The sequence below is a fragment of the Poecilia latipinna genome, unplaced genomic scaffold, assembly GCF_001443285.1.
Source record: "Poecilia latipinna isolate Pla-1442-1.1 unplaced genomic scaffold, P_latipinna-1.0 Scaffold1959, whole genome shotgun sequence".
In the NCBI taxonomy this organism is placed as follows: domain Eukaryota; kingdom Metazoa; phylum Chordata; class Actinopteri; order Cyprinodontiformes; family Poeciliidae; genus Poecilia; species Poecilia latipinna.
Genome location: NW_015114575.1, coordinates 97,056 through 122,964, shown reverse-complemented (window position 1 = coordinate 122,964; position 25,909 = coordinate 97,056). Strand labels below are relative to the sequence as shown.

General features: G+C 37.8%; 3 protein-coding genes across 6 annotated transcripts in view; all 3 read left to right on the top strand.

Moving 5' to 3' along the window:
- ncaph (non-SMC condensin I complex, subunit H) overlaps positions 1-5,865 on the top strand; it is an 18,728-nt gene extending 12,863 nt beyond the window's left edge. For 2 of the 3 annotated variants that reach the window (XM_015015842.1, XM_015015841.1), the window contains exons 11-18: positions 873-979; positions 1,589-1,708; positions 2,501-2,608; positions 2,806-2,949; positions 4,005-4,115; positions 4,270-4,346; positions 4,608-4,683; positions 5,030-5,865. In XM_015015842.1, the coding sequence (XP_014871328.1) occupies positions 873-979; positions 1,589-1,708; positions 2,501-2,608; positions 2,806-2,949; positions 4,005-4,115; positions 4,270-4,346; positions 4,608-4,683; positions 5,030-5,089 (803 nt within the window). In that variant the 3' untranslated portion in view covers positions 5,090-5,865. The remainder of the gene's footprint in view (positions 1-872; positions 980-1,588; positions 1,709-2,500; positions 2,609-2,805; positions 2,950-4,004; positions 4,116-4,269; positions 4,347-4,607; positions 4,684-5,029) is intronic. The other variant, XM_015015843.1, reaches the window with a different exon arrangement.
- Positions 5,866-7,634: 1,769 nt separating this feature from the next.
- Positions 7,635-15,040, top strand: LOC106935405 (vesicle-associated membrane protein 8-like). The gene is made up of 3 exons (XM_015015844.1): positions 7,635-7,867; positions 12,641-12,808; positions 13,950-15,040. Exons 1-3 carry the CDS (start codon positions 7,853-7,855, stop codon positions 14,133-14,135), a joined length of 369 nt encoding a protein of 122 aa, XP_014871330.1. The 5' UTR covers positions 7,635-7,852; the 3' UTR covers positions 14,136-15,040.
- Positions 15,041-16,139: 1,099 nt separating this feature from the next.
- On the top strand, positions 16,140-21,843 carry LOC106935406 (vesicle-associated membrane protein 8-like). Of its 2 annotated transcripts, XM_015015845.1 has the most exons (3): positions 16,140-16,906; positions 20,313-20,480; positions 21,506-21,843. In XM_015015845.1, the coding sequence occupies exons 1-3, from the start codon at positions 16,895-16,897 to the stop codon at positions 21,689-21,691; spliced, it is 366 nt and encodes a 121-aa protein (XP_014871331.1). In that variant the 5' UTR covers positions 16,140-16,894; the 3' UTR covers positions 21,692-21,843. The 2 variants fall into 2 exon arrangements, with proteins under 2 accessions (XP_014871331.1, XP_014871332.1); XM_015015846.1 differs by lacking the exon at positions 16,140-16,906 and having other exon boundaries at positions 19,330-20,480.
- The last annotated feature ends 4,066 nt before the right edge of the window (positions 21,844-25,909 follow it).

The following is a 25,909-nucleotide window of genomic DNA, read 5'->3' as shown; positions in this document are numbered from 1 at the left end:
TGCTAAAATTTATAGACAATTTATATTGATCTGTTCATGTCACTGTAGCATAACCATAATTACCATAAGTATGTATTTCAAACTGAACTCTGTTTGGCTTCTACTTGACTTCCAGTTGATTCAGAATAAGATAAACTAAAATCAATACAAACAGAAAATTCCAGCTTTTTGAAAGAAAATCACTTCCCGTTCAGTCAGAAATTTGCCAGACATTCACTCATTCTCTCACTATAATGGTTCACGCTCGTTATTTTATGATTTATAGCAAATACTGTTACACAGTTTTTATTGCATGTGCAGACTGAGGTTTCCTAAACCTCTGACTCACATTAAGGAGTGGACACTTAGAACACTCGCCCTAATGGGCGTTCACAGCACTTGCATTTCTTCAAAATAAAGACACTTCTTGCTTGATTTAATTAAAAAATTGACATAGCATTAGGCTGAAATATGAGTTTGAACAAAAACCCATATTTAAATTTCAAAATGTAGTAGTTTCTTTGCTTGCTGAATTGAACGTCCTGAAAAGGGAGTATTAGATTATAAATAGTGATGTTTTAAATTGGGACTAATGAGAAAACGGTACATACTTAAAATCAAAACGTGCACCTGCTCATTACCGTAAAGAATTGACAAAGACGATTCTTTCTGTCCACTACATCTTTTGTGTTTTCCAGAGGAAGGAACAGTAAACATGACTGCATCCTTACACAAATATTAGCTATGCTAACACACTGTTTGAGTGACCTGGAAGCAAATGATCCTCTCACATTCTCTCAAAATTGAGAGTTTATTAATCCCTGCGATTCATGTATACAGAAAACTGATTGTTTTTGTTGTCCTTTTTTTTAATCCTGTTTGTTGTGTTTCAGTGGATCATGTTCCTGATAAAGAGACCCGAAAAAGGAAGCCCAAGAAGACCTTTGAGATAGACTTCAGCGATGATGTCAACTTTGACACATACTTTCGCACCACAAGGGTAAACCTGCTTTAACCCCCAACACCTGAATATTTATTCAGACTGTAAAAAAAAAAAAGTACAGTGTCTTATATCCTAAACTCTTTTTTTGCGCATCGATTGTTTTTGCTGCTTAATGCCAGATGGGATGGGTTTAGCTTCAGCATAAAGGGAATTAATAATACATTTTATGAAACGTTTTTTAAGACACGCTGATGCTGTACAGTAATAAAGATTAAAAAAAAAACAGGAATAGCAACAACAAGGAATCAGAAACATAAATTAGACTTTCAATTTTAATAAGTATCGTTTTCTCGGGATAGGGAGTTTCCTGTTTTCATATAAATCTTTATCATTTTTGCTTCAGTCTTTGACATTTGACAAAGGCAGGAAGAATCTATCAGAATGTGTCGTCAAAACTGTCATAAATGGTTAGAATATGCCTTGATCCCAATAAAATGCATTAAAGTTTGCGGATGGGACATGAATAAATGTATCTTAATGTGAGGCACTGCAGCTCCAGTAACCTGATGGAGCTAGCTTAGACGGCTGAATTACTGATTCCTCTCAAACATTTTGTCTTTTGAGAGTCTCTTTTTTCTCTCTCTCTCTCTCTCTCCTTATGTCCAGGCAGCCACCACTAATAGTAAGTCCGCCCTCAGTGCCAGCAACAAGAAGACGACCCTGCCTGCAGATTTCAAGTTTGCCCCAGAGACTCTTTCCCAGCTCAGTCTCAAGCCGTCCAGCTCGGTGAGACATCCGTCCCACCTGGTCACTGATCTGCTTTCTAGCTAAAACACATCAGAAGTAATGCATCATAATGGACAGTTCTATGTTTGAGTGAGTCTGATTAATCAGACTATATTTAAGTGTTCAGGAGAACCTGTACCAACATTCACCAACTTTGTCTCATTTTATTTTTTCATTTAAAGAATCCTTTAAGAGTTTGAAAGCTCCAGTTCTACGTCTTTACAGTCACACACTAATCCAAGACAAACACTGATTTCTAGAAGCTTATCTAAGACATTATATTGTGTGGGAATTTTTTTAAGGGTGTCTTGGAGCATTAAAAAAAATGTTCTTCACACATACTAACAGGATTCCAACATGTCTAGAAAAGCATTACATGTGATTTAAAGTTTCTGTCAGTGTGGGGTAAAGAAATGGAAGAAAAATGTGTATTTCCAGGTTTGCTTTCCTTTCTGGCTGTCTTTATGTATTGTTTTGTCTTTCTTTCTGTCTTTTTCTTTCATTCTGTCCATCTTTCTGTCTATGTATTTCTTTCTGTATCTGTCTTTTTTCAGTCTTTTCTGTCTTTCATGTTTTCTTTCTGTTTCTGTCTTTCATGTTTTCTTTCTGTCTCTCTTTCCTGTCCTTTTTTGGTCTCTCTCTCTGTGTTTGGCCTTACCACTTATAAACATTTCTATTTTTACTTTCATAGGAGGTTGAAAACGTACATAGAAATCTGGAAAGTCGGGGATTCTTTGACGTCTGACATTGTTTAGATTTTCTAACATAGAATGTGTTTTCTGCTCTGTGTAGTTGAGTCAAGAGGCCCAGAAGAGGCTGTCTGGAGAGCTTGGAGAAGGAATCGGGGATTACGACTACAACAACGCCAACGACACAGCCAACTTCTGTCCTGGTCTTCAGGTCTGGAAGCCATCTTTACGTTAGCAGAAATCTGCTGAGTCTGCAGTACGCCTTAGCAGAACAGACCAGCTGCATAGCAATGTGGTCATAGTCATACTTAGAGATTACAATGTCCAGCTGTGATTATACACTTACTGAAGCTGCTGTTTGACTAGATGTCAGCAGCAGCATGAAAGCGACCGTCCGCTCTGTTTCAGGGTGGTGACAGTGATGATGATGTCGAAGGTTTTGCTGGTTCAGATGACACTCAGCCTTCAGGTGACGGTCTGTCTCAGCCCTCACAAGACCTGGAGGGAGTTTCCACATATGGGGAGGAAGATCTGGTGCCTGAGCCACACAGGGTATGTCCTCTGTTTGTTACTTTCTATAACACAAACACAGAGCCTTACAACAGTTTTCACACTGTGGTTAGCTTCCACATTACAAACACAAACCTCTGTTTTTCTGATGTTGTGTTAAAATAAGAGATCCGTGATTGGTTTCTTTAGATGTATTCAATAAGGAGCATGCAGCTGCCACAAATTAAAAAAAAACAAAAAACAAGATGGAAACATCTTCTGTTTTTTCTATCCAGCCATTTTTGACACCAGCGGAAAGAATTGTAGAAAAATAAACTTGTCATGAGTCCAGGACTGCAGCTAAAAATCAAGTGATCTGTAGCAATTAATTGGATAAAAATATTGGCACGTTCTGCAGATTCTTCATTTAAGCCTTTTTATGTAATACAATATTAGGAATGAATTAAAATCCGAAAATAAACAAATCAATAACAAAAAGCGTTTTATGTCCTAACATGTAACGACACATCATTCCTTTAGTAAACATTTGATCATTTGAAGCAGAAGATGCATCGCAGCTAAAGTCCTTCCAACAATACTACTGAGCTCAGTTCATTTTGCTTGACTTAACATCAATGCAATGTAGGGCTGATCTGTTTTTTTTTTTTTTCCCTTTCACAGCTAATACTTGAATAGCATAAGATGCTCAGTTGATTTTTTTTTTTTTTTTTTTACATTCTTTTTACAGAATTTGAACCAAGTGAAGCTAAAACTAGAAAACTAGTTTTTAGTAGAAAACATATATCTTATATGCAAAATGTTGATATATGTGTACAAATTTGGCTTAACTACTGCCCTGAGTACGTTGTTCTTTCAGAAAACTGCCCCCTTTTTTTTTTTTCCTTTTTTTGAGTCTGTACACTCCAGTTAACAATTAATGGATTACTAAATTAGTTGCCAATAATTTCAATAATGAAAATACTTTCTAGGCACTATAATTATATTCTACAGCTTCATGTGTAAAATGTGTAAATCCACCTTTTTTTCCCCTTTTGCACACTGGAAAAGTTTTTGCTTCGTAATTTCTTCGAGGCTTACTGTGTTATTTTGCTATGAAGGTGAACAAAATTGAAATCAACTACGCCAAGACGGCAAAGAAAATGGATATGAAGAGGCTAAAGAACAGCATGTGGACTCTGCTGACTGACAGCCCAGAAAAACTAAAACAGGTAAATCACTTCTCTTTCTTTTTTTTCCCCCCTAACATCTTGTCCTGAGAGTTTGCGCGGAGAGAGCAAAGTAGCCAGCCAGTCAGGTTGAACTGGATTTTTTTGATTGTGTGTCCAGGTCTGTTTTATTGGCTTTTCCCCTTGATGTTCCCAGCAGGTGGAGGAGACTGCAGAGGCTCCAGTGTGTGGAGAGAAAGCCTTCAGTCAGACCACAAAGACTCTGCTTCAAAGGTACTGGCCAACCTGCTGGCCCGGCCCGCTATGACTTAACACTTGTGAAGAATATTAATCAGAGTTGGCGCTCGTTCTGCATGACAACAGTGAATACAAGTTAATTCTGCGCAAAAATAATCACTGATGCACTGTTCCCCAATTATCCCATTTTAATTTCAAAGATAACAGTTTTTGACTTCCAATTAACGGAAAAGTAAAAAAAAAAAATATGTTAAAGCGTCTCTGTTTTCCTGTTTCTCTCCCTCTGTGTCGGTCCAGATTACCCAGCAGTATGGCTCAGAACCTGTCGGTGCCACTGGCGTTTGTTGCCCTGCTTCATCTCGCTAATGAAAAGGTGAGCGTCACTCAAACACGCCAGGATGCTCATTAGGAAGCAAAGCTGAGATTGATGTGGCCTGTTCCAGTGGTTAACAGATGGGCTCTAGGGATAATTCACAAACTCTTGAATATGCACACGCTAAAGCTGTAGAGAAATCTGTATGTCATTGGAAACCTTTAACATAACAGATTTCACTGTAAAACATACAGAGAAATGTATGTATGTAAAATGTATGTTTCTTCTGGGCACATAAAGACATGCGACATAAAGGACTTGGAACAAAAAATGCAGACAGCTGCTTGCTGTTCAAACCATCTGTAAACTTCACAGTACAGGTATTGATTTCTGATTTCTTTCCCAGAACCTGGAGCTGGTGAAGGTTGATGACATGTCAGATATCATCATCAGACAAGGCCAGTGAGCTGACCAGAACGGAGGATTTGAATGAAGAGTCACAATTTTTATTTTTGTTGTCGTCATTTTCTATGCTTTCTACAGCCTTATTTTTTTCATACTCTATATTTATCTAAAACTTCATTTTTTCTTTAAGAACATGTTTTTAAGTGTCTTCTTATCTCAATGTAATGCAGATTATCTGCTTTTGCTCCCTCCAGCACCAGACCGTTCTCAGCTCTTTACTCTCTCTCTGTCTGTCTGTGTAGATAACTATAACAGCTCAACCAGTGCTCAAAAAATGAATTATAAAAAATAAAAAATTTCATAAATTTCCAGTAATTCTTATACTCAATAACATAACTTTATTGCGGATCATTTTCATGACAAGAAACTCGTATGATTTGCAGTGGCAAATCAGATAGCACACAGCTATTGTTGATCCAACCAGCAGGAACAGGAACGACACGCACCGCCTCCTGCATGGTGGTGGTCAGACTGGTTGGTCGAGGTATGAAGTTTCTGGCTGGGTGTAGCAGATCAACAAGGAGGAGCTGCTGGGCCTAAAGCAGGACACCAAACCTTCCTGTTATGTGAAAACTGAAGGAGTCATTTTTGTCATATGTATGTGAAATTGTAGAGGAAATGCTTGAGTTTTCAGGTCTTTGTCATTTTCAGTTGGCTTGAAACCCAGCTTCTAATTAAAAGATGAATATTAAGGAAGCAAATCCTTTAAACAGCTTTACAAAGAGGCCAGCAGCTGGTAGGGAAATTATTAAAAGCATCATTCTTGGAGGAAGTTCATTCAGCTCTGTTGATTTGTAGAAATGAAAATGGAGTCCAACAACTCTTTGCTGTTGCAGTAATAAAGTCTGATTAATGGCTGTGAAGATCAAAAAGAGGGGATTGCCTTCACAAGTAAGCAAATAAAAGCAGAGCAAAAACCTATTTAAGCTTCATCTCAAGTTACGGTAATCATTTACAGTTTATTGGGATTAGAAGCTTAAAGTATTTCACAAGATTCAACCCTTGAAAAGCAGATAATTTGTGAAAGCCAGAGAAGGTTTTATTAAACTCCAACCTGAACCAGAAAATGTTTTTTTTTTTTTTTTTTTTTTTTTGCTACATTAAAGCCACATTTTTATTGGAATTTTATGAGAAAGGAAATGCAAGAAAATGACGCATTCTTTCAATAAGTTTGTTGGAGAAAAAAGTCACGCCACTACTTTCTGTAGATATTTAATAAACGGGTTTCAATATGAATGCAAGTGTCATGCGAACAAAAAGTTTCACAAAGGCAAGGAACACAGACGGATCAGGGGTAAACTTGTGGAAAAGTATGGTGCAATTACAGGCCGACCACAGCATGGCTGTTGACCCAAACATACGGAGAGGAGAGATTCTGGAAACCAGCGTTGCAAACTAGAAGAGCTGCAGAGATCTGCAGCTCAGGCATGACAGTCTGTCGACTTATAATATGAACTTAGAAGACAGCATTTTGGTCAAATGAGACTAAAATGAAACATTTTGACCAATAAGATGTGAAGTGTAGCAGAAAACTAACTCAGATGGACCAGATTTTGTAAAGAATGTGTGTTTTGTAAGCATTGTGCCCTGTATAAAACTCATAGGCTCAAATGAAGTGAGTTGACTTAATGTTTTTGGATTTTCATCAATATAAACAATTTTAAAGTATTTGAAAATTATGAAGTTATGGTTGATTATGTTACGGAGTAATCAACCATGACTGATGCATGGTAGTCCTACCGTGCATCAGTTTATACCCGCAGATATATGTGACTATCAATGTACTGTAGTTTGCGTTGGAGTATTTTTCTTTCATGAAAAAGGAACCAAAACTCCAGTCCAGGAACCCACATCTATGCAGATCTGGCTCTGTTTGGATTAAAGCCCAACTGAGGACTTCTTTCAAACTGTTCACAGATTTATGCTTGTCTTTATTTTTACAAAATAGTGATATAATTGCCACAAATGTTTCTTAACTAAAAAAAAGTATTGATTCTTTCCACCTGTATAAACAGAGTCCATCCTCATACATATTTATTTCTCAATCTTCCGATTTATTTTTTAACGTAATATATTTTTTGCCTAGTAATTTAAATTTAAATTCCTGTAAGTCTAAGCTCTTTGCCTTTTGCTGTTGACCTCCGTTCAGTACTGTTGCTTAAAAATGAAAGATGACAAAACACACAGCACTGAGCTTTTCCTACAGAGAAAAATATTCTAGGAGAGTTTATGACTCAATAATTATGACTCACTAAGATCACATTTAGGATGTGCTGGTAACATCTGAGTGTGACGCCACAGTAGGAGTGGCCCAGGTGTATTTTACGACAATGAGAGAAGTACAGGTGCAGTTTCAAAATAAAAGCATTTTAATTTCGCCGTAAGGTGAGAATAATGGCCATAAAACGTTGGCATCACCCATTAGCCCTTTAAATAGTTTAAACACTTTAAATAACCTTATTATTTTAGTGTTTGCTCGTCGAGAAACAAATCGTATATCGCTGCGAGGTTGCGTATTTTAATGTGACGGAGGAAGCAAATTGTGATGCGGTTCACTTAACACCGGCGACGCGGAGGAATTTAGTCAGAAGGAAAAAAAAAACAAGGAAGTTAACTTGAAGAAGGAAACGTAGTTAGAACTTGAACGTATTAAACTTTTACATTTTAAACCAGGTTTTTAAGAAGGTCTTAAGTGAACGCAACAGGGTTAAATTAAAAGTTGGACCACCAGTTTACGAGCAAGAGGACTTTTGCTTCTAACAAGATGGACTATGATCCGGTAGGTGATGAGAATAATGGCTGAAGCCTCTGTTTGTTGCTCAGTGTGAACCTTTCGATGCCACTACTGGCCGCCATACAGGCAGCAGGTGCATTTCTAGAGAAAACAGATCCTATGGAAGGAAGAGAGAGAAAAAAAACAGGCTCACTCATAGAACATATTAACTTTTAAACCTAGAGGAAGAAAGTTCTTGCGACGCTGAGCTAAAAAAAAAAAAAAAAGGCCAATAATACCACCCAATGACCAGCTCTCACCAAAAGCTGCGTGGTGGAAGGATTCTTTTCCCTATCTTTGTTAAAACTAAAAACTTCGCACTAAAAAATTTATCCATTTCACATAACCTGCTGCGGTGATATCATTGACTTTTTTAAAATTAATTTTAAACAAATATATTTCATAGTTTTCTCCCAACGAGTGTGTGAGTCCAGCTCTATTTAATTCCCCTCTTTGGGACTGTTAAAAACAAACCTCTCTGTGCCCAAAGGCAGATGGGTACAGTTAGCAAATTATTTACGTCAATTATACTTATATCCACTCACCTGTTATTAAGTTTGGTAAAGACAAAATAACGTAATAAACCCACTAAACATGTACGGCATGCTGTTATTTCGATAAAGCTGGTATTTTGGGATAATACCTGCTATACAGATATGCTGCCAGTTTTAAAACATTTGAGTGATTAGTTGCTGTCCTTTAGTTTCCCCAACCGTGACTGTTTCTTTTTTTATTTTTTTCTTACAAGTGGAAATATTTTTCTAAGAGTTCAATGTATCTTTCTTGCAAGCCATGCAGATGAATTTGTTCACCCAGCTGACTGGCAGTAAGCAGCAACGGGTGGGGGAGGGGTTCTCCAACTTCCAATAGAAACTGAAGTAAATCATTCAGTTGTGTTTAATTTAAAAGACAAAGCTGTGATGAATCGAGAATCCAAATATCAAACTTTCTTTGATATTAGTGGCTGAAGTTGCAGATCCCAAAAGACTAAACTTAAAAATACTACAAAATTATGACCTTCATTTCGTGACATCTGCAGTAATTTACCTTTCACATTTTAATAATTTGCATGGAACAGCTTATGATTTAGATATTTTCTTGTCTGCATCAACCACAGATCTATGGTTGATCTAGTACAGTACTGACTATAAATAAACTGGGGTGGTGGAAGAATTAGTTCTCAAACATTATGACATTTCTAAAACTTCACCACAATAAATCCAGTTTTTATGAGAGATTTTAAAACGACTGTAGTGGCAGAGGAGATGGAATATTTTTACCTGGTATTGTTTTACAATTAAAATAAAGTTTCAGTCTCAAGTTACAGTGTGTTTGGTTGAAAGGAGCAGATTAGTATTGTTTTAATTTTTACTCTGAAGTTAAACCTGCAAAGTCCCTACATTGAGAATTAGCAGAAAGCTGAAATTATCAGGAGAAAATCTGAGATAACTCAGCTGACCTGACGTCAAAAACAAAAATGGCTGCAGAGATATCTGCAGCAATAAACATTTTATTTTCATTTCTGGAATCTAAATGGATATATTTGGTACATCTATTACTCGGTCTGTCCCTTCAAGCTTCACTGAAAACAACAATTAACAAACTCCACAGGTTTTCCTCGTTGCTGGAGTTTGACTAAGTTGCTGCTGATTTCATTTCCAGATTTGACTTCATTGGTAAATGATACACATTACAGAGAGATTAGCCAAAGAAAATATTTAAGTAAAAAAAAGAAACAATTCGATCATGTATTGAATATTCTTTTATTTTTTCTTTCCATCACATCGCCAAACACCATGAAATTGATTAAAGGATAATTAAAAGGTTTTAAAGAAATCTTTATTTCTTTAAAATAAAGTTGTTTTTCTCTGTATTGTATTGCACAACTTTGTGGTGAATGTTTGTGCTATATGACTTTATATTCTTTTTAGATTTGTAACTTAATATGCTTATTTTAGATAAAAGTTGCTTTTTATTTATCATTACTATTATTCCTTTTTGTTGAAGATTATTAAGTTGTCTGTGTTGCACGGTCATCTATTGAATTTACATTGATTGTACCTGGAGGGAGTACAGATTAAAGTTAGCCTTTATGGCTAACTCTGATCATACTTTGTCCCTTTTGAAATAAATAAATTGATCAACATCAGCCAACCAAATTGTACTTTATATATTAATAAATCCGACTCCAGAGGAGTTAGTGGTTCACAGGTCATGAACCTTACTGCATGTCACTGCTGGCCACCGTAACTTGTTCCTGGTTCTCTATCTTCCTCTTCATCTCAAAGGTCTGTTTGAATATTTATGTTTGAATATTTCTGAATATTTATGTTTGAATATTTATGACCAACGCTACCTGGCTAACGCTAACAAACCATTGGTTTGTGTTGCTAACGCCACAGGGTAGCATTGGTCTGGAGTTAGGTAACACACAGTAGCAGTTCCTCATTGGTCAATGCAAACCAATGAGGAACTGCTTAAGTGTAACCAAGATTTTAAAAAAGCGTTTTTATGTAACAAATGTTTTTTTTTGTTTTTTTTTTTCTTTAAAAGGGACTATTCATTATGATTAGACCATAAAGAATCTCAGACACGCTCATTACCTCTATATTATTCAATGCTTGGCACTTATTACATTTGGGTAGTAAAATCAGACAGTTAGGATTTGGAGATGTGGCTAACATGGACAAGGGAAATCAGTCACTTTGCATTCAGAGCAGCAGTGAAACACACACTGTAGTCTTAGGTGTTTTTTTTCCTCCAATATCTTTAGCTTATATACACCAGCTAAATGGCTGCACTCCTATCATCTCACAGGCTTTTGTATGAGTTACTGAGTTCAGCTGGAATACCAAGGCCACTTTCCATGAATCGGAGACATGCCCCTCTTTCTGTGAACGGAGATAGCCGTCAGCCATTCAGTGTGCCTTGAAGGAGTCATTGGTGTGAAGAGATCAGGAAAGGACTGAGCTAGGTTTGTGTGACAGGCGAATAAAACGTAAGGTTGGATGTCGCTCCTTCTTTAGTGGACGTGGGGTTTAGCAAAAAATAAAAACAATAACGTACAGTTAAGCATTAACTAATGAAGCTATTAAAAATCTATAAAACTTGCAGCTGAGATGAGAACATCATGAAGACACAGGATAGCATCAGTCAGACAACGGATGACGCAGGAAAAAACCTGCTCTGTTTCCTAGATACGGCTTTGTTTAGAGGCTGCTGCCGTCTTCTGGGATAAGGAGGTGTGTGTGCGCGCACACACACCTGCTGCCATTTCTGCTTTGAATTCACACCCAGAGCATTGAAAAATGAGTTTACTTTACACTGTATCAAACAACCCCTGGAAAAAATAATTTGGCATTCAGCGGGGTCGGCTGCCGCATGCAAGAGTTTTGATCAGTGACCTGAAAATGGCAACACGATACAAATCAGTAGGTTATATTTAGTGGATGGCAAACCTTCGGTGGGTGTGAATGTTTTCTAAAGGTCTGTCTGAATATTTATGATGAGTTTAAAGTTTGAAGGAATGTTTACCCTGTCATGCATGAAAGGGATTCTTCACCAATTGGGCTTTTCCAAGTGAAGTTGGTTCGTTTTAAAGCAACCAGACGTTCCTTGGTAGATTCCAAACTCAAATTTTGTATTTTTCTTAAAAACAAAGTTCAAATCAATAATATGGCAAATAACTGAAAAAAATATTAATGTTAAGGGAAAGCTAAAATATTGAGGATAAATAAGTGAGTTGTCTCACATTATGGTGCTAAATGGATGTACCGTAAATCAAACTTTTGGATGGGGACTCTAGTTAAGAACAAATTGAAGCTTTTTTTATATCTCAAGTGGTTTTGCCCAAAATGATGCCTTTTTAAAACTATTTATTTTAGTTCTGACGGCAAGATGGGTATCTTTTACCTACAGTGGTGTATTAGGTAAAAGATTTTTCATCTCAATGAATGTTGAGATGTTTTATCACCTGCTGTTGAGTTCAGTCTTCTCTATAAAACTAACATAGTTTTTCTGCTGACGCTGAAACATTTAATTGCCATTGTTTCATTACTGTGTTGATGTCACAGCCGTTTCAATACCTGTAAACGGAGAGACGACTATGAAATGTGTAAATCTGCCTACTCACATTTAGACTAATCACTGTGCATAATACATAGATCTTACTCTGTGTATTATGGTGAGCACATTGTGAGTTTTGTAATGGAGTTATTTAAGCTCTAAAGGTTTCTTCCCTGTACTTGGCTGCATCTCTGCCTGAATTTGGGTGGTACTTAGATTTATTTATTTTATTTTTCTTAACCAGACACTTAATGTAAAACTCCTTAAGCTTTGTAGACTGTGAAGATAAGTTTATCCTGCATGTCCAAAGCCTTGTGATTATTCTGTAATACATGATTTATTTTCAGTCGTATCAGGTTTAAATCTTAGTCCAGAGATGCCCACAGGCCTTCTGAAGAGAAATAAGACTGCATACATTTAAGTAGTTACTCTGATATTGCTGCTTGAGTTTCGAACAATCACAAGTTCTTGGAAATGGGTGAGAGTAGAGCACCTAGGATTTGAGTGCACAAATAATATTATATATTTGACTGCAGCATATTTATTGGGTCTAGTGCATGCGATAAAATGGGATGAAATGTATATTGATGCAGAGGATGTCTAACAACTGCAATTTGTCATTGAAGAATGTCGAGTCCTCATTGACATTGACATGGTAAAGTTGATGATATCTGGCGTATTTCAGCTAATTCTGAGTACTTTGTGCCGCCTTAGGAGCGCGGAGGAATCGAGGACGCACCAGAGCCCAAGGACAAGGTCCAGAACCTGAGGGATCAGGTGGATGGAGTGAAGAACATCATGACGCAGAATGTGGACCGGATCCTGGCGCGAGGAGAGAGACTGGACGACCTCATGGGCAAGTCGGAGGATCTTCAAGCAGGGGTCAGTGTTACTGCCATATTTTTATTATTATATACTTTGCTCTCCTTTTAGTTTATCCGAAACAATGAGTTGCACTGTGTAGGTTTATTGTTGAGCCATGATCACAGTGGCAGTCATTATGAACAACTCTGAACAGGATGCTTTAGATGGGGTGTATGGGGGGGGAAGGCAAATAAAGTGTCATCATCATTCTTCTGTTGAACGCAACTTTTAATGGAGAACGTTTCAGTCAGGCACCTTGGAAAGAGAATGAGCTCATTAACCCCACAGCTTGCTACCTCAGGATCAGATGTCTCATTACACAGTACGCTTCAACCCATGTCACATTTTGATTTTACTCTTCATTAAAGGTTCACTTGAAGTCTCTGGGAGCGAAACCAATCAGCCGCTATAGACAGGAGTCTAAAGAGTGTATATGGATTCAGTCATCAAAAGTCTACACAAACTCCCTGATTATATGTTTTTTTTAAAACTTATCCAAGTAAAGAAGCCATTTTGATTGGGAAGAACTATGAAAAATCTTTCACCTGCTGTGTTTCCATTACAGATGTGCAGAAACATTTTTCTGTATTCCACTAATGTCAAAAAAACCATAATTTTGCAATTGATGCGTTTCCATTAAATAAAAGATGCGATTAAAATGACATGTGAATAAGTTTGTTTACATAATGTTGGCAAATAACATGCAGCCCGTCATCCTCCAGCTCCTCCTTGCCTTCTTCTTCGTGGTTTTCACATCCGATTGTTGATCACATATGATGCAAAAAAAAAGGTGCAGTTCCCATTAAGGAAATTTATTTTCAAAACGTCGATTTGCACAACTATATGGTCAGTGGGAACGCAGCTATTGTCTTTTCATTTTATTAAAAAGCAGAAAACTGATTATTGATAAACCAAGAAGGAAAATATGCTTGTCCTAAAGAATTAAAGCACAAACGGCTGGCAGGAAAAACTGCCAGCCGTTTTTCCTGTCAGTGTGTCCTCATCCAGTGACATCTATAGGAAAACTTCTGTTTAATTTGAGCATCTGAATCATCCACATGATGTCTGAGAATTGTAGCTTGCTGCAGAATGGAGCCTGGGGTTTGTGTGGAGAATGCTGACATTTTGGGTGATCCTTCTCATGTTCCTCCATTCCCAGGCTCAGAACTTCAAGCAGACTTCTCACAAAGTGGCCCGGTCCTACTGGTGGAAGAACGTCAAGCTGATCGTCGTCATCGTGGTGGTGGTGCTCATCATCATCCTCATCATCATCCTGCTGGCCACCGGCGTCATTCCCGTCAGTGCGCCTGTGGGTCCTGTAGTAAATCCCACCAAGAAACCGTGAAGGCACACAACACGTCCAACGAGACACAACGAAGTCGTAAACACAGAATACCAAGTAATATATTGACCCTAGAACATGACTTATTACTACTTCTGGTAAATATTTAAGGCTTCTTTGTTTCTTCAGGTTACTTTCATGCTTTTGTTACAGGCACTTTTAATGATAAACTCTTTGAAACAGCTTAAATAAAACCAGATAAGTGAGTTATCTTTCCTTTTCTAGCTTTTTTAAATGCTTTTTTTTTTCTTTTTTCTTTTTACTGGAAGCACCTCAGTCTTCTCCATCTGTAGCCAGTTAACAGTTAATTTGAATGATTGTAGGTTTTTATTTTCCATAGCTCATCGTTTATGTTGACTTTTCCAAAGATATGCTTATGAACCGGAGAAACTTGGCCAACGTGTTACGAGACGCACATTAGATCTTCAATGTTACCACTAACTTCAGTAAAGGAGAATCTACTTTTTTACACTCGTGCAAAAGAAAATCTGTACAACTAAAACCAACGACTGATGTTAGTACAATGAATGTCTTTTTTTTTTTTTACATTCAAGCATCTGTTACAGAATAGAGGCCTGACGTGTTGAGAACAAGTGGGACGCACCACCAGGCCCTTCCAGTCTGTCAGCTGGGACAGACCGTTTCCTGCCCGTTTATTTCTATAACATTTAGGCCCACCTCTATCTGCTGCCCCACCACCTGGCTAGCTTCAAAGAGGTCTAAATTAATCAAATTATCAACTGTATATAGTTCTCACCAATGTGTATATTTACTGTTAACAAGTGTCTTTGCAGAAAGTGTCTAATCATTAGAACCAAATTATTTAATTCTTTATTTTATTCAATGAAATCAAGAATGATTCCTAGATATTTCTGTGAAAATAAACTATACTGATTTTTGATTAAATGGCACATTTTTTTTTTTTTTCTTTTCCTTTTTTTTTTTTTTTTTTTTTTGCTGTTTATCAGATTATTGTACAAAAAAGCAGAATGGAATGTGTTGGAACAAATTCTTTCTGTGTGTATTATAGTTGTCTGTATTTGTGGGATGCAGTAGCCTCTGTTCTCTTAGCCTGTTTATTTTGACTGAGTGATGCCGGCCGGATAAATGCTGTCCTGATGGCAGACCGCCGCAGAGCAGCTGTGTGGTGTAGCTGCTCGCCAGCGTTTCTGGTGTTAAATAGCTTTACTGTCTGATGAAGTCAATAAATAGTATTTACCTCAAACTGGTTGTTTGGAACTTGTTTGTTGTTCACCGAGTTGCCTCAAGATGGCGACCTGGTAGCGGTGCCGGTGTGCCGTCTCTGTTCAACCGTTCTGGTTCCGCGTGCCGTGTCGCACGCATAACACATGTGACAGGTGTTATGCCGAGAAACTCATTCTTGCCGAGAATTGCATGCCCTTGTCGCGGGATCGCGCATCGCTCTAAACTCTCGCATATTGACGAGAAAAAGGACTGAAGTCTGACCGAAGAGGCAACTTTTAAATGTATTCGGATCATTATCATGTTTCTGAACCATATAACCCCTAGAACGGTGAGTTATATTTCGCAAATGAATTGAAATAAATACGGTTTTGACACCTTTTTTGAGACATAAGTTGAACGTTTTACAATGTCTGATGAATACGTTCTTCTCCGCTAATGATTTGAAATTCCCCGCTTTTTCTTTTAACACCATAATAGCTTAACGCATGAGAAAACAGGGCCATTATGTAGAAAATTTGATATCACCCATAACTGTCCAGTCTATTAATGTAAGAGGGAATGAATTTTAATTTCTGAGCCTGCCCATATCTGCATCCACTGTTTATTGACTTATTGATGTGAAACGTTTAAGGAAAAGCAGGACTATCGGTAGGCTCACTTTTTGAACTCTTAAATCCACTCTCCAGAACTTTTATTTTGGCTGAAAATATGGCTTTGCATTCTATTAGATAAAAATTTAATATGTGAATGATGGCTAAAGTTTAAATATACCATTTAATTGCATTAGGCCTTATAATAAGCATTCACCGAATGCTTATCATGAAACCGATGAAGTCGTTTTCTCTGCTAAATGTTTGGGTTTGGCTGCATTCAGAAGGCTGAGGGACAAAAAGCCTATTGTTGTTTCTGGGATTTAATTATGTGGAAGAGAAATATACAAAACAATTTCATTCACCTTGATGTGAAGGAGAGTTTATTTGCTTAGACTTTATATATCACTAATTTACAAAATTGTACCCTTAATATCTCAAATGGTAGCAGTTACTTTTAGCTTTTCTTTCAAAGTGAGATAAGCATTCACCGAATGCTTATCATAATGCTGTGGTCCTCTCTACTGTCATCTACTGGGGCAACAGCATCAGAGCCATGAATCTAAAAAGGCTCAACAACTTGATAAAAAAAGGTCTGGGGAACTACTGTAGGACCTATGGAGAAAAGATGGATTCTTCATTAAATCAAGAAATTACATGAGAACTCCTGTTGAGGCACTCTTGTGCCTCAACAGAACAAGAGTTCTGCGAGAGTTGCATAAAGGTAAGTTGCATTTAATTCCCCTCGGGGATTAATACAGTATTTTTAAAGAAAACTAAATTTAAATATTTAATATTCATCCTCCCTAATGACTAGTTATTTTTCTGGGTATTCGTCTGAGTCATAATCCACATGTCCAAATGAATGAGGAATAGGATCACCTAAAAACCTGCTCTCCAGGAAGTTCCAGACACAACATCAGAGGATCTTTACAGTAACTTCAGCAGAGAGCTGAGCCAGAGACAATGACAGCTGTCGTAAGTATTAAACCTTTCAATGTTTTTAGAGCGAAGAACAGCAGAGCTTTCAAAGATTTTGTTTTTATCGATATTTCTCTAGAACAAGGCACTACATTTGTCAGAAAAGCTGTACATTTTTAATAAGTGATAGGCAGATTCTTTATTGAAGACAGAAGTGCTCCCGTAATGTCTCCGTTCATCGATCATTTCTTCAATTGTTATTTTACAAACTTAAATTTAAAATACTATTTTTTTTTATTTCTAAAGAAACTATACATTTTATTGCACTTTTAAGATATTTTTTTATTGCTTTAAAAACTATTTAATGCACTCATTCATATTTGTTTTGGTTGTCAGAGCCATCATGTGCAACAGATCTATCCGTGAAATAAAAACACAGAGAATGTCAGCAGCTGGTGACAAACAGCAACTAACTCAGCTTCATTTTCAGCTTTTAAAAAATGATGTAGGACGCTGAGTTTTCCTCGTGTCCAAGGATGATTGGAAAATGATGTTTGAGGTCAAACTACTGCGATATCCCACTGCAGCGTCCTCAGCAGTCTGCTGCTGCCGTTCTGTAAACTATTCGCTGTCATTCCTTTGGGTGTAACTTTTTTCCCCCGACAGGAAACAGATTTTACCGTAAATGTTCTTCATGTGGGGAAAAAACTTGCCGGACTGCATAGATTAAGTCTGGCAGGAGTGCCTGCCATCACCAAGTCTGACTGATTACACTTAATGTTATTAGAATAGCCTATATCAAGTCTATGGTGGTTGAACGTTAAAATGAACTGAATGGTAAAACTGGACACTTTGCTTTTTGTTTGAAATATTTATTGTTGTTAGCATCATTTCTTATTTTTGAGTTTGTCTCTCAGCCACAATAAACGATCTGGACAAATGTAATACCATCAGATTAAAAGGTTATTTTCCTGATCAAATAGAAAAGTAACCTCGTTTTGCTCTAACATTAGGAAATCCAAACTGACCCGGTAGAGCTTTTAATCCGTTATAGATGCACTAGTGGTGAAAAATCTTGTTTTAGGATGAGTTGGTAATTCTTCATTATTGTGGGATTACTGTGGGATTTTTATTTTCTAGTGTGTGGTTTCCTTCCAATCAAACACTTTGCTAAAGAATGCAGATTATTTTTCAGTAGTGTCAAACTTGACATCTCCTAATAATACACACACACGCACACACACACGGAAAGAACATTCAGGTTCTCACTCAGCTTCTCGGAAGTTACTGCATATTATTTGTATTTCTTTAAACACCTGCTTTCCCTGTGGTTTAACTGAAGCTCAGTGCTGCCTCCATGTGGCTGATAAAATATGTCCCACTCTGACATCTGCAGAGCTACAGAATTCAGAAGCTGCCAGGTGATTTCAATGTAGATTTTTTTTCTCATCCTTCAAGCAAGAGTTTTCCAACTCCAGAACAGCTACTGCTGACAGGGAATAAACTAAAAGTGAGAAAAAAAACGCTGTTATTTTAGGCATATGGTGTTATTTGGCATAGAGAACCAACGTTTTACAGTGTGCTCTACTTTTTCTCTTACAACTGAGACTCAATTAAAAACTGTTGTAATGAGCGCTGGAGCAGTAACATTTGTAAGACACGGGGCAGAAACATTTGTTTTCAGTGCACAGCTGTGTAAATCATGCTTTAGCACATCAGATCATTAGCATGCACACTTCGATATTTAGCTAGGTGGGGCTGCAGCACATAGGTGGCACAACTAGAATTTACTTTAATGCTCCTGAAATGTTAGCCTGGTCGTTGCCTTCTCACGCTGTTCAGCTCAATTTAAATCTTGCTTTGTCTGGGATTTCTCCCATTCACTTTGATTCTCCTCTAGAATTTCAGCCGGGCCAATCAGGAAAAATTGTGAACAATGACACCAGTTTTCCGTGTTCAGTCTGTATTGGCCACACTTCCAAATATTAAATTATCGTTTAGCACAGCTCTTCTCTCTTCAGAGTGGAGGATGGTTGTTTACAGTGCAAGCAATTTTCAGTAAGCGTCACAGAGTCGAACTGGCACATTACATGCATCACGGGCAAACGATAGCAATTGGGTAAAATGTAAAACCTGGCCTCCAGGAAGCAATCGTTTCTATACAGTCTAGAGCAGTGGCGCAAAAATGGGGTATGCAGCGCATGCAACGCATAGGGGCGCAGCACCAGAAGGGGCGTCAAAACCCCGTCTGGAGGGGGCGGCGCGCCGATTATGTTTTCCCATAAACTTCAGCCGCCTTACGCTCCTTCACCTCGCGCACGTGACGAGGTAAATGTGGTGAGTTTTACCTTTTACGTAACGTCGTCTGGTGGGAGGGGGGGGGTTCCACGCTCCTTCAACCTTCCTTTGGGGTGGGGGGGGGGATTTATGTTTTACGCATCCACCTGAATAATAGTAGTAGTTGCGCCACTGGTCTAGAGCCAAGACTCCATAAACTATAGAACAAGGAGCTGGTTTTTAGCATTATGTAATCTCATACTGCATTTATAAAGATTTATCTACCTCAGCATGTCAAATGCTTGAAGAAGATCCAGATCACAGCAACCTAAACAGCACAGAAGATAATTATTTTTTCACTTGAGTACACTTATAGAGCATTGACCTTACATTCCCAGATAGGGAGTAGATACTCTGAATATACAAAGAAATACATTTTACTAAATTTGAGAACAATTTCTCTAACTTCTATGACTTCTCCTCCAGACTTGTGAAAGTTGTAATACTGTTTGTTTTTGTTTTGGGATTCTTTCGATTTTTGTTGTTTTTTTGTTGTTGTTGTTGTTTAAGGCTCCCTGGTTATGATGTACATCATTAGTATCTTCAGTGTTTATCGTGATGCTGTGGCCATCATAGGGACGTCTGTAGGTCAAGTGAAAGCTGATAAAGAATGCTCAACCCGACTGTGCAGTGGTTGCACATTGAAGAAGTGACTGTTAATTTTAAAAAGGACCGTAATTGATTTTTTTTTAAAAAGAAACAGGAAATATGTTTTTAATACGGAATCTGTCATTTCATGTAAATCTGTAGTTTTCCCAAATAAAAAAATGGAAAAAGAAAATGGAGGCACATCCAAAATCGGATACAATCTATTTTGGCGTTGCTTTTTGTCACATTTAGTTATTTTAGGGCATCCAATGAACTTGAACCCCCTCCAATAATAGGAGTTAAAGTGCTGTATGTTTTACCTTCAAGCTGACTGTATGGGTAAAAAAATGACTTATAACTGTGTGTTATATAATTATGTAATTACATTCAATGAAAGGTAAATACATTTGCTTCTATAGATGTTGGCATGAAGAGTTTTTTAAGACTCACTGCATGCAGTAATTTGACGTCATAATAATAATAATGATTTCCACAAACGTAGTTCAGCTGTCTGTCTTCTCTCTGTCCATCATCACAGGAGATGGAAGAAAAAGATGATTCACAGCAGATGAAAGCCAAGACCAGTGAGCTGTCAGATCAGATAGATGAAGTGAAGGAGATCATGAAGAAAAATTTGAACCAGATCCTCCACCGAGAAGAAAATCTGGAAAAACTCCTGGAAGTGTCCAAGTATCTGGAAGACAAGGTCAGCGTCTTCAGTCACACATAGATCTTCCTAAAACTTCACAGAGATTTGGACTCTTTCCTTCATAAGATCATTTAAAAGAAAAAAAACACTGTGATTGCAGTGAACGTCAACAGCCAAACCAGTTCAGCAAGGAGCTAAAAATAATAAATGACGTTCGGCCTTTTTCTTCTGCTCCGCCAAACTTTTAATTAGGCGCTTTTTACTTGGGCATTATTGCAGCTCGCAAAGAGAATGAGCTCATTAACCCAACAGCTCTCCATCGTCTGATCGGATGCTCCACTGTGTGGTTGGGGTCATGTGGCTACCAGACATCACTAATGAGCTTCAGTCCTAATCAAGTTAATGGACACCAGTCACATTCACATTCATCACCTACAAACAAGGAAAGGTAAAATACATAGCAGTGGCACAGTCAGTCAGACAACATTAGTCTTGACCAGTAGCTCATCATTCCACCTGGTGTGTGAATACCGAACAGCTCAGGTCGGTAGGATGAGGCGCCGTCGGGTTGTGCTTTAAAAACAACAATTTTATATTCAATCAGGACGACACAAACAACATTACCGCTGTACATTAAAGTGAAATGCTCTGATTCACAGCAAACGTAATCTCAAACCATTTTACCAAACCAGCGTCCGGTTGGTTTGGATTAGATTTATTTCTCTTAATAAATGAAAATAAAACTTGAAAAGTAATTTCCGTATTTAACCCTGGCTATCTTTGTGTGGTATTTTACCACTTTAGGATAATTAACACATTTTTAATTGAATTTTGAATTTTAATTCAGGTTTGTTTGATAATGCAGATATATTTAAGTGAGGGACTCGGGGGGAAAGAGCCAAAAACAAATTAAGAGGTGAAAAGCATCTGCTTGATTTCTAAGGTGCTAACGCTCTCCGCGGATTCCAAAGGGACTTTTTTTTTCCTCTTCTCTTTTTCAAACACACATTCGTTCACAGAGCACGTCCTCGTCCTTCCAAGAAACACATGAATCACTTTTTTTTGTTATTTCCTCTGCTCAGGCTTATAATTTCAGACGTACAACTAATGAAGTGTCTCGCTCCTACTGGTGGAAGAACGTCAAGCTGATCGTGGCCGTGGTCGTGATCGTCCTCATCGTTGTCGTCGTTATCATCCTGCTGGCTGTCGGTGTCATTCCCATCAGCCCGCCTGTGGCTCCTGTGGCCACGCCCACCATCAAGCCCTGAACGCACATCAACACAAACACTGTGATGAGACAAAATGAGATTATGGACGGATTACACTGTGTGGCACAGATCTGGACAAATTCTGATGTGCATAGTGAACTGTATTTTTCTCAGTAAACTTATTGTGTAATAAACAAAAAGATAAAAATAAATGATTTGATGTTTATTTTGCAACGAACTAAAACAGAATCGATAAATTAGTCGACAGTATTAACCATTGTATTGTAGTCATGTTGCTATTCAGTCAATTTACAGCAGGTGGCGTTGTGTAATTCCCAGTCATTTTATTTCACAATCAAGTAACTGTTATGTTCAGTTGTTAAGAAAACACTGTTTAGAAGAGGTGATCAGATCAATCCGAAATATCCATCATATTGATACTAAGTCGGTGTCAGTATCAGATTGATATTTGCGATCAAAACTAGTTTCAGATTCCCTCTTGAATTTTTTTTCTTTGTTTCTCAAATCTACCTTTAAAGAAAATGTTTTTGCTTTGATTTGCTCTGATCTTTTTTTTTTGTTCTTGCACTTTATTTTAGAAAAAATGCATACGTCTTTTTTCATGTTTCTGTTCATCTTGTTAAGAAAGAAATTATTAACATATGTTGTGGACACCTTTAAACTTTGTTCAAAGTTTGTCCAAGGTATTAACAAAATAATTCATATTGTTGTCCCTTCAATGAGACAGTGTGATGCCTCTCAGTGATATGTTTAAAAATGTTAATGCATCTTATTTGTGAAACCATCTCATCATCAAGTTAATTTTAAGTGCTATTGATAAAATGTGGACAACCAACACCCCCACTATGTTTATTCTATTGTTATAATCAATGGTTTGATTATTTAATCTGTACTTTAACTTGGAGGTAGCCAAAAGATCAAGATAACGTTTTGCATGTAGTAGCAGTTTTACGCCACCAGAGGGCACTACTTGATGTGGGTTGGAAGTTTGAGAGTGCGCACAGTAAAGAAAAAACATCCCGTTGTGAGAGATGTATGCCATGTCCTGAGGCAATAAAACGCCCTTCTTCGTAGAAAGTGCAACATTATTAAAATGATAAAATTGGCCGATGAAGGTTTTCACCAGTCAACATGTTTCTTCAGTTGTACTGGATTTTTTAGCAGTGTGCAGAACATGAAACCACTTTCTTTTTCATAGAATAAAATTTATTTTGCATCACATCTTGCAGCAGGGTAACACACACAGCTTGTCGTTTCCAGGATCTTTGCTGTCCAGGATCAACTGTCCTTCAGCTCGTTTGCCAGGGATCTTTTGCTTTTTATGCTATCCTGCAAATTTTGTAATAAAGATTATAAGTCCCAAAATGATGAGTCCTGCCACCACACTGAAGATGATGATGATTTTGGTCTTCTTGTTGGACATTTCTTTCTGCTGCTTCAACTTCTTGGTTGTTCTTTCAAAAACTTTACTCTGCGGACAGAAAAACATGTTGAAATATGTGTTTTCAGTGGTACTTTTCAATATCTGTTATGAGGATGCGAGTCATCTATCATTGATTCAGTTGATTTATGAAGTAACAATAAATTGATAAGCGGGCATTTTCATAAAAACTTGAGTTTTCTGTCATATTAAGAGGGCTCACTGTCTTTCCATAACAAAGTTTTAAATTATTCATATACTGAATATGCTGCATGCAGGCTGTTAAACAAAAACTAGTCTGCTTCAGTCATATTAGCTAACAATAGGAAATACCTTTTTCAACATAACACCATTTTTACACAATCCATTAATGTAAATATTGCACATTAATTACTCCCATGACAAATTTACTTCTGAAAAAAAATAACTTTCGTAAGCGGCCCAAACGACGGTGTGGCAGCCACGATGGGTTTTCCAGTTGGACGGCGCCTCCAGCAGCTACCTTCTCTCGCAGAACCTCGGCCTGCTGCTCCAGGTCTTTCAGGTTGTCAGATCTTTCTTCGGCCTTTTTCTTGTTATCCAGCATTATCATTTTCACCTGCTCCACCTCCTCCTGCGTCTGGTGCAGGCGGCTCTTCCCTTCCTCCTGCAACACAGAACTAGGTGAGAATTTATTGTTATTTGGAACAGCTTCTAGCTTGGTGCAATATAAAAGCACCAAAGAAAAGCGGTGATGATTGGTATTTGTGGCAGGAACGAGTTGTGATGCTCCGTATGTTTTGGGGGTAAACAAAGGATCTGGCATTATGGCTGGAACCTGCTATGAAAATTTGCAAGTACTTTAAAAACCTCTTGAAAACATTTTTCATTCGAAATACTTTTCTCCAACAGACTAGGAAGTCAAGCCTTAAAGAATTCAAACAAGAAGTTATCAGCTATGAAGCTAAAATGAAGACAGACTACCAGGCTGATGAAGAATGCATCCGATCAACAGAGCGATCTAAAAGAAACAAGATCAGGGCCGAAGCAGGATATTTCAACAAGAGGTTTCACCTCAGAGTTATTTGTTTCCTGCCTGCTTTCTCCTTCACATTTGCCCTCTGAGCCGTGACAGGAAGGCACAATCTGACAGGGCAAACCAGATAAATGTGCTTGACATCAGAATCTGCTGCCAAGTGACGTTTATCTGCTTCTATCTCTTATCATCGAGACGTGACAAACAATAGCGTGTTTAATGCTCAATCGTTCTTAACACAGGAACTGCTGCCCAGACCTTCCTTCCCTCACTCCCTTCCTCATAACTGGCAGAACCAATTTTAACTTTGTGTTTTAAGGATGGAGTCATAGCCATCACACAGGATGGGTGACGGGAACTAGAGATTTAGAGCTACTAAACAGGCTTTTATAATATCAGACTCATATATATAGTTTATTACCTAAGAAGTATTGCAGACAGTTTTTCTATTTGTTTTGTCATTTCATTATAAATCATTACATAAACGTACATAAAAAAGAAACTGAAATGCCTCCATGCTCGTATGACCCTGCTGACATCACAGAAGGCTTAATGCATTTATATTTTCCTTGTCGTTCCCTCTTGATTTTCATGCTTTTAATCAAATTTCATTACTTACCGATCAGAAAGGGACATTGGTTTGGTAAGAAAAACAAAAGTCAGAATGTATACAGTGCCACTCTGGTATACCATGTAACTATTTAAGGTGATACAGGCAGAATATGGCTTATACTAGAGGTTTGTATCTATGGAAACCAATCACATATGAACAAAATTAAACAAAAATAATCTGCAGGTGGTTCATATCATCATTCACATTAGGTTCACCATCCATGGCAACCATTGTTTTCATTGTCCTGTAGACACAGCCTCCCTGTGAAGTGACAGAAAAACTTAAAAATATGTAAACTAGACGTGCATATCCATAGTTTCAAACTATGCATGCTCTCAAAAAAATAATTAAAATAATTAAATTCAATCAAAAATTCTTCAGAGTACCATCACAGGCAATCAACCACAGTCTGAGACCCACCGCTACTGTATATAATCTATATCACAATCGCATGCAGGAAATGAGTTTTTGCTGAGGCTGCGTTATCTGATGGATTCTCTTGTCTCTTGTAATGTCATCAATCCACATACCGAAAAAAGTAACGGCTTATTTTTCCTTTTTCAGGGATTACTTCAAAGATTTTGTATTCTGTAAAACTCTGGATTGGAAATCCATACATCCATAGCCACTGTGTTTTTCCTTTTAGTGAAACACACATAACATAAAACAAGCTTTCCTTCCAGTCTTATCTCCTTGGTAAACCCAAGTCTGTTTCCCCTTTAGCCAAGCTACCTAACCTCAGGCAGGTATCCACTTACCATGTCTGTTGCGTCTCAGGCTGTGAGGGAATCAGAGCCGTCACTGCGTCCTGAACATGTACAGGCAGGCTAATGTCAACTTTATAAAAACGTGAATCACAGCATTCCTTGCTCCACTGCCACACTTAAAACAAAGGAAGTGCCCTGAGAAGTTGGGAGGTGTAAAACATCACGGTGAAAAAGAAAAGTGAGGAGATGGGACAGTCTACCAGGGTTTTCATTTTCACTTTGAGCTTCATCACTAGGAGTCAGGAATTTTAGTAAACACAAGATCTGGATGTGATATCACAGTATAACGCCACACTTTTCCTGAGAAAAGTAAACATTATCCAGACGTGTTGTTTGGCGCCAACACCCCAAAGGGTAGTTCATTCTTTCTTTGTTTGCTTACAGTAGTTCTTGAGGTATTGTTACCTTATATCAGAGGTTCCCAAACAGTGGGGCGCGCCCC

Excerpts from the sequence above, each read along its gene's own strand:
- LOC106935405 (XM_015015844.1), top strand. Across the intron at positions 12,809-13,949 it reads CGGAGGATCTTCAAGCAGGG|GCTCAGAACTTCAAGCAGAC; the intron begins GTCAGTGTTACT and ends CTCCATTCCCAG.
- LOC106935406 (XM_015015845.1), top strand. Across the intron at positions 20,481-21,505 it reads CCAAGTATCTGGAAGACAAG|GCTTATAATTTCAGACGTAC; the intron begins GTCAGCGTCTTC and ends TCCTCTGCTCAG.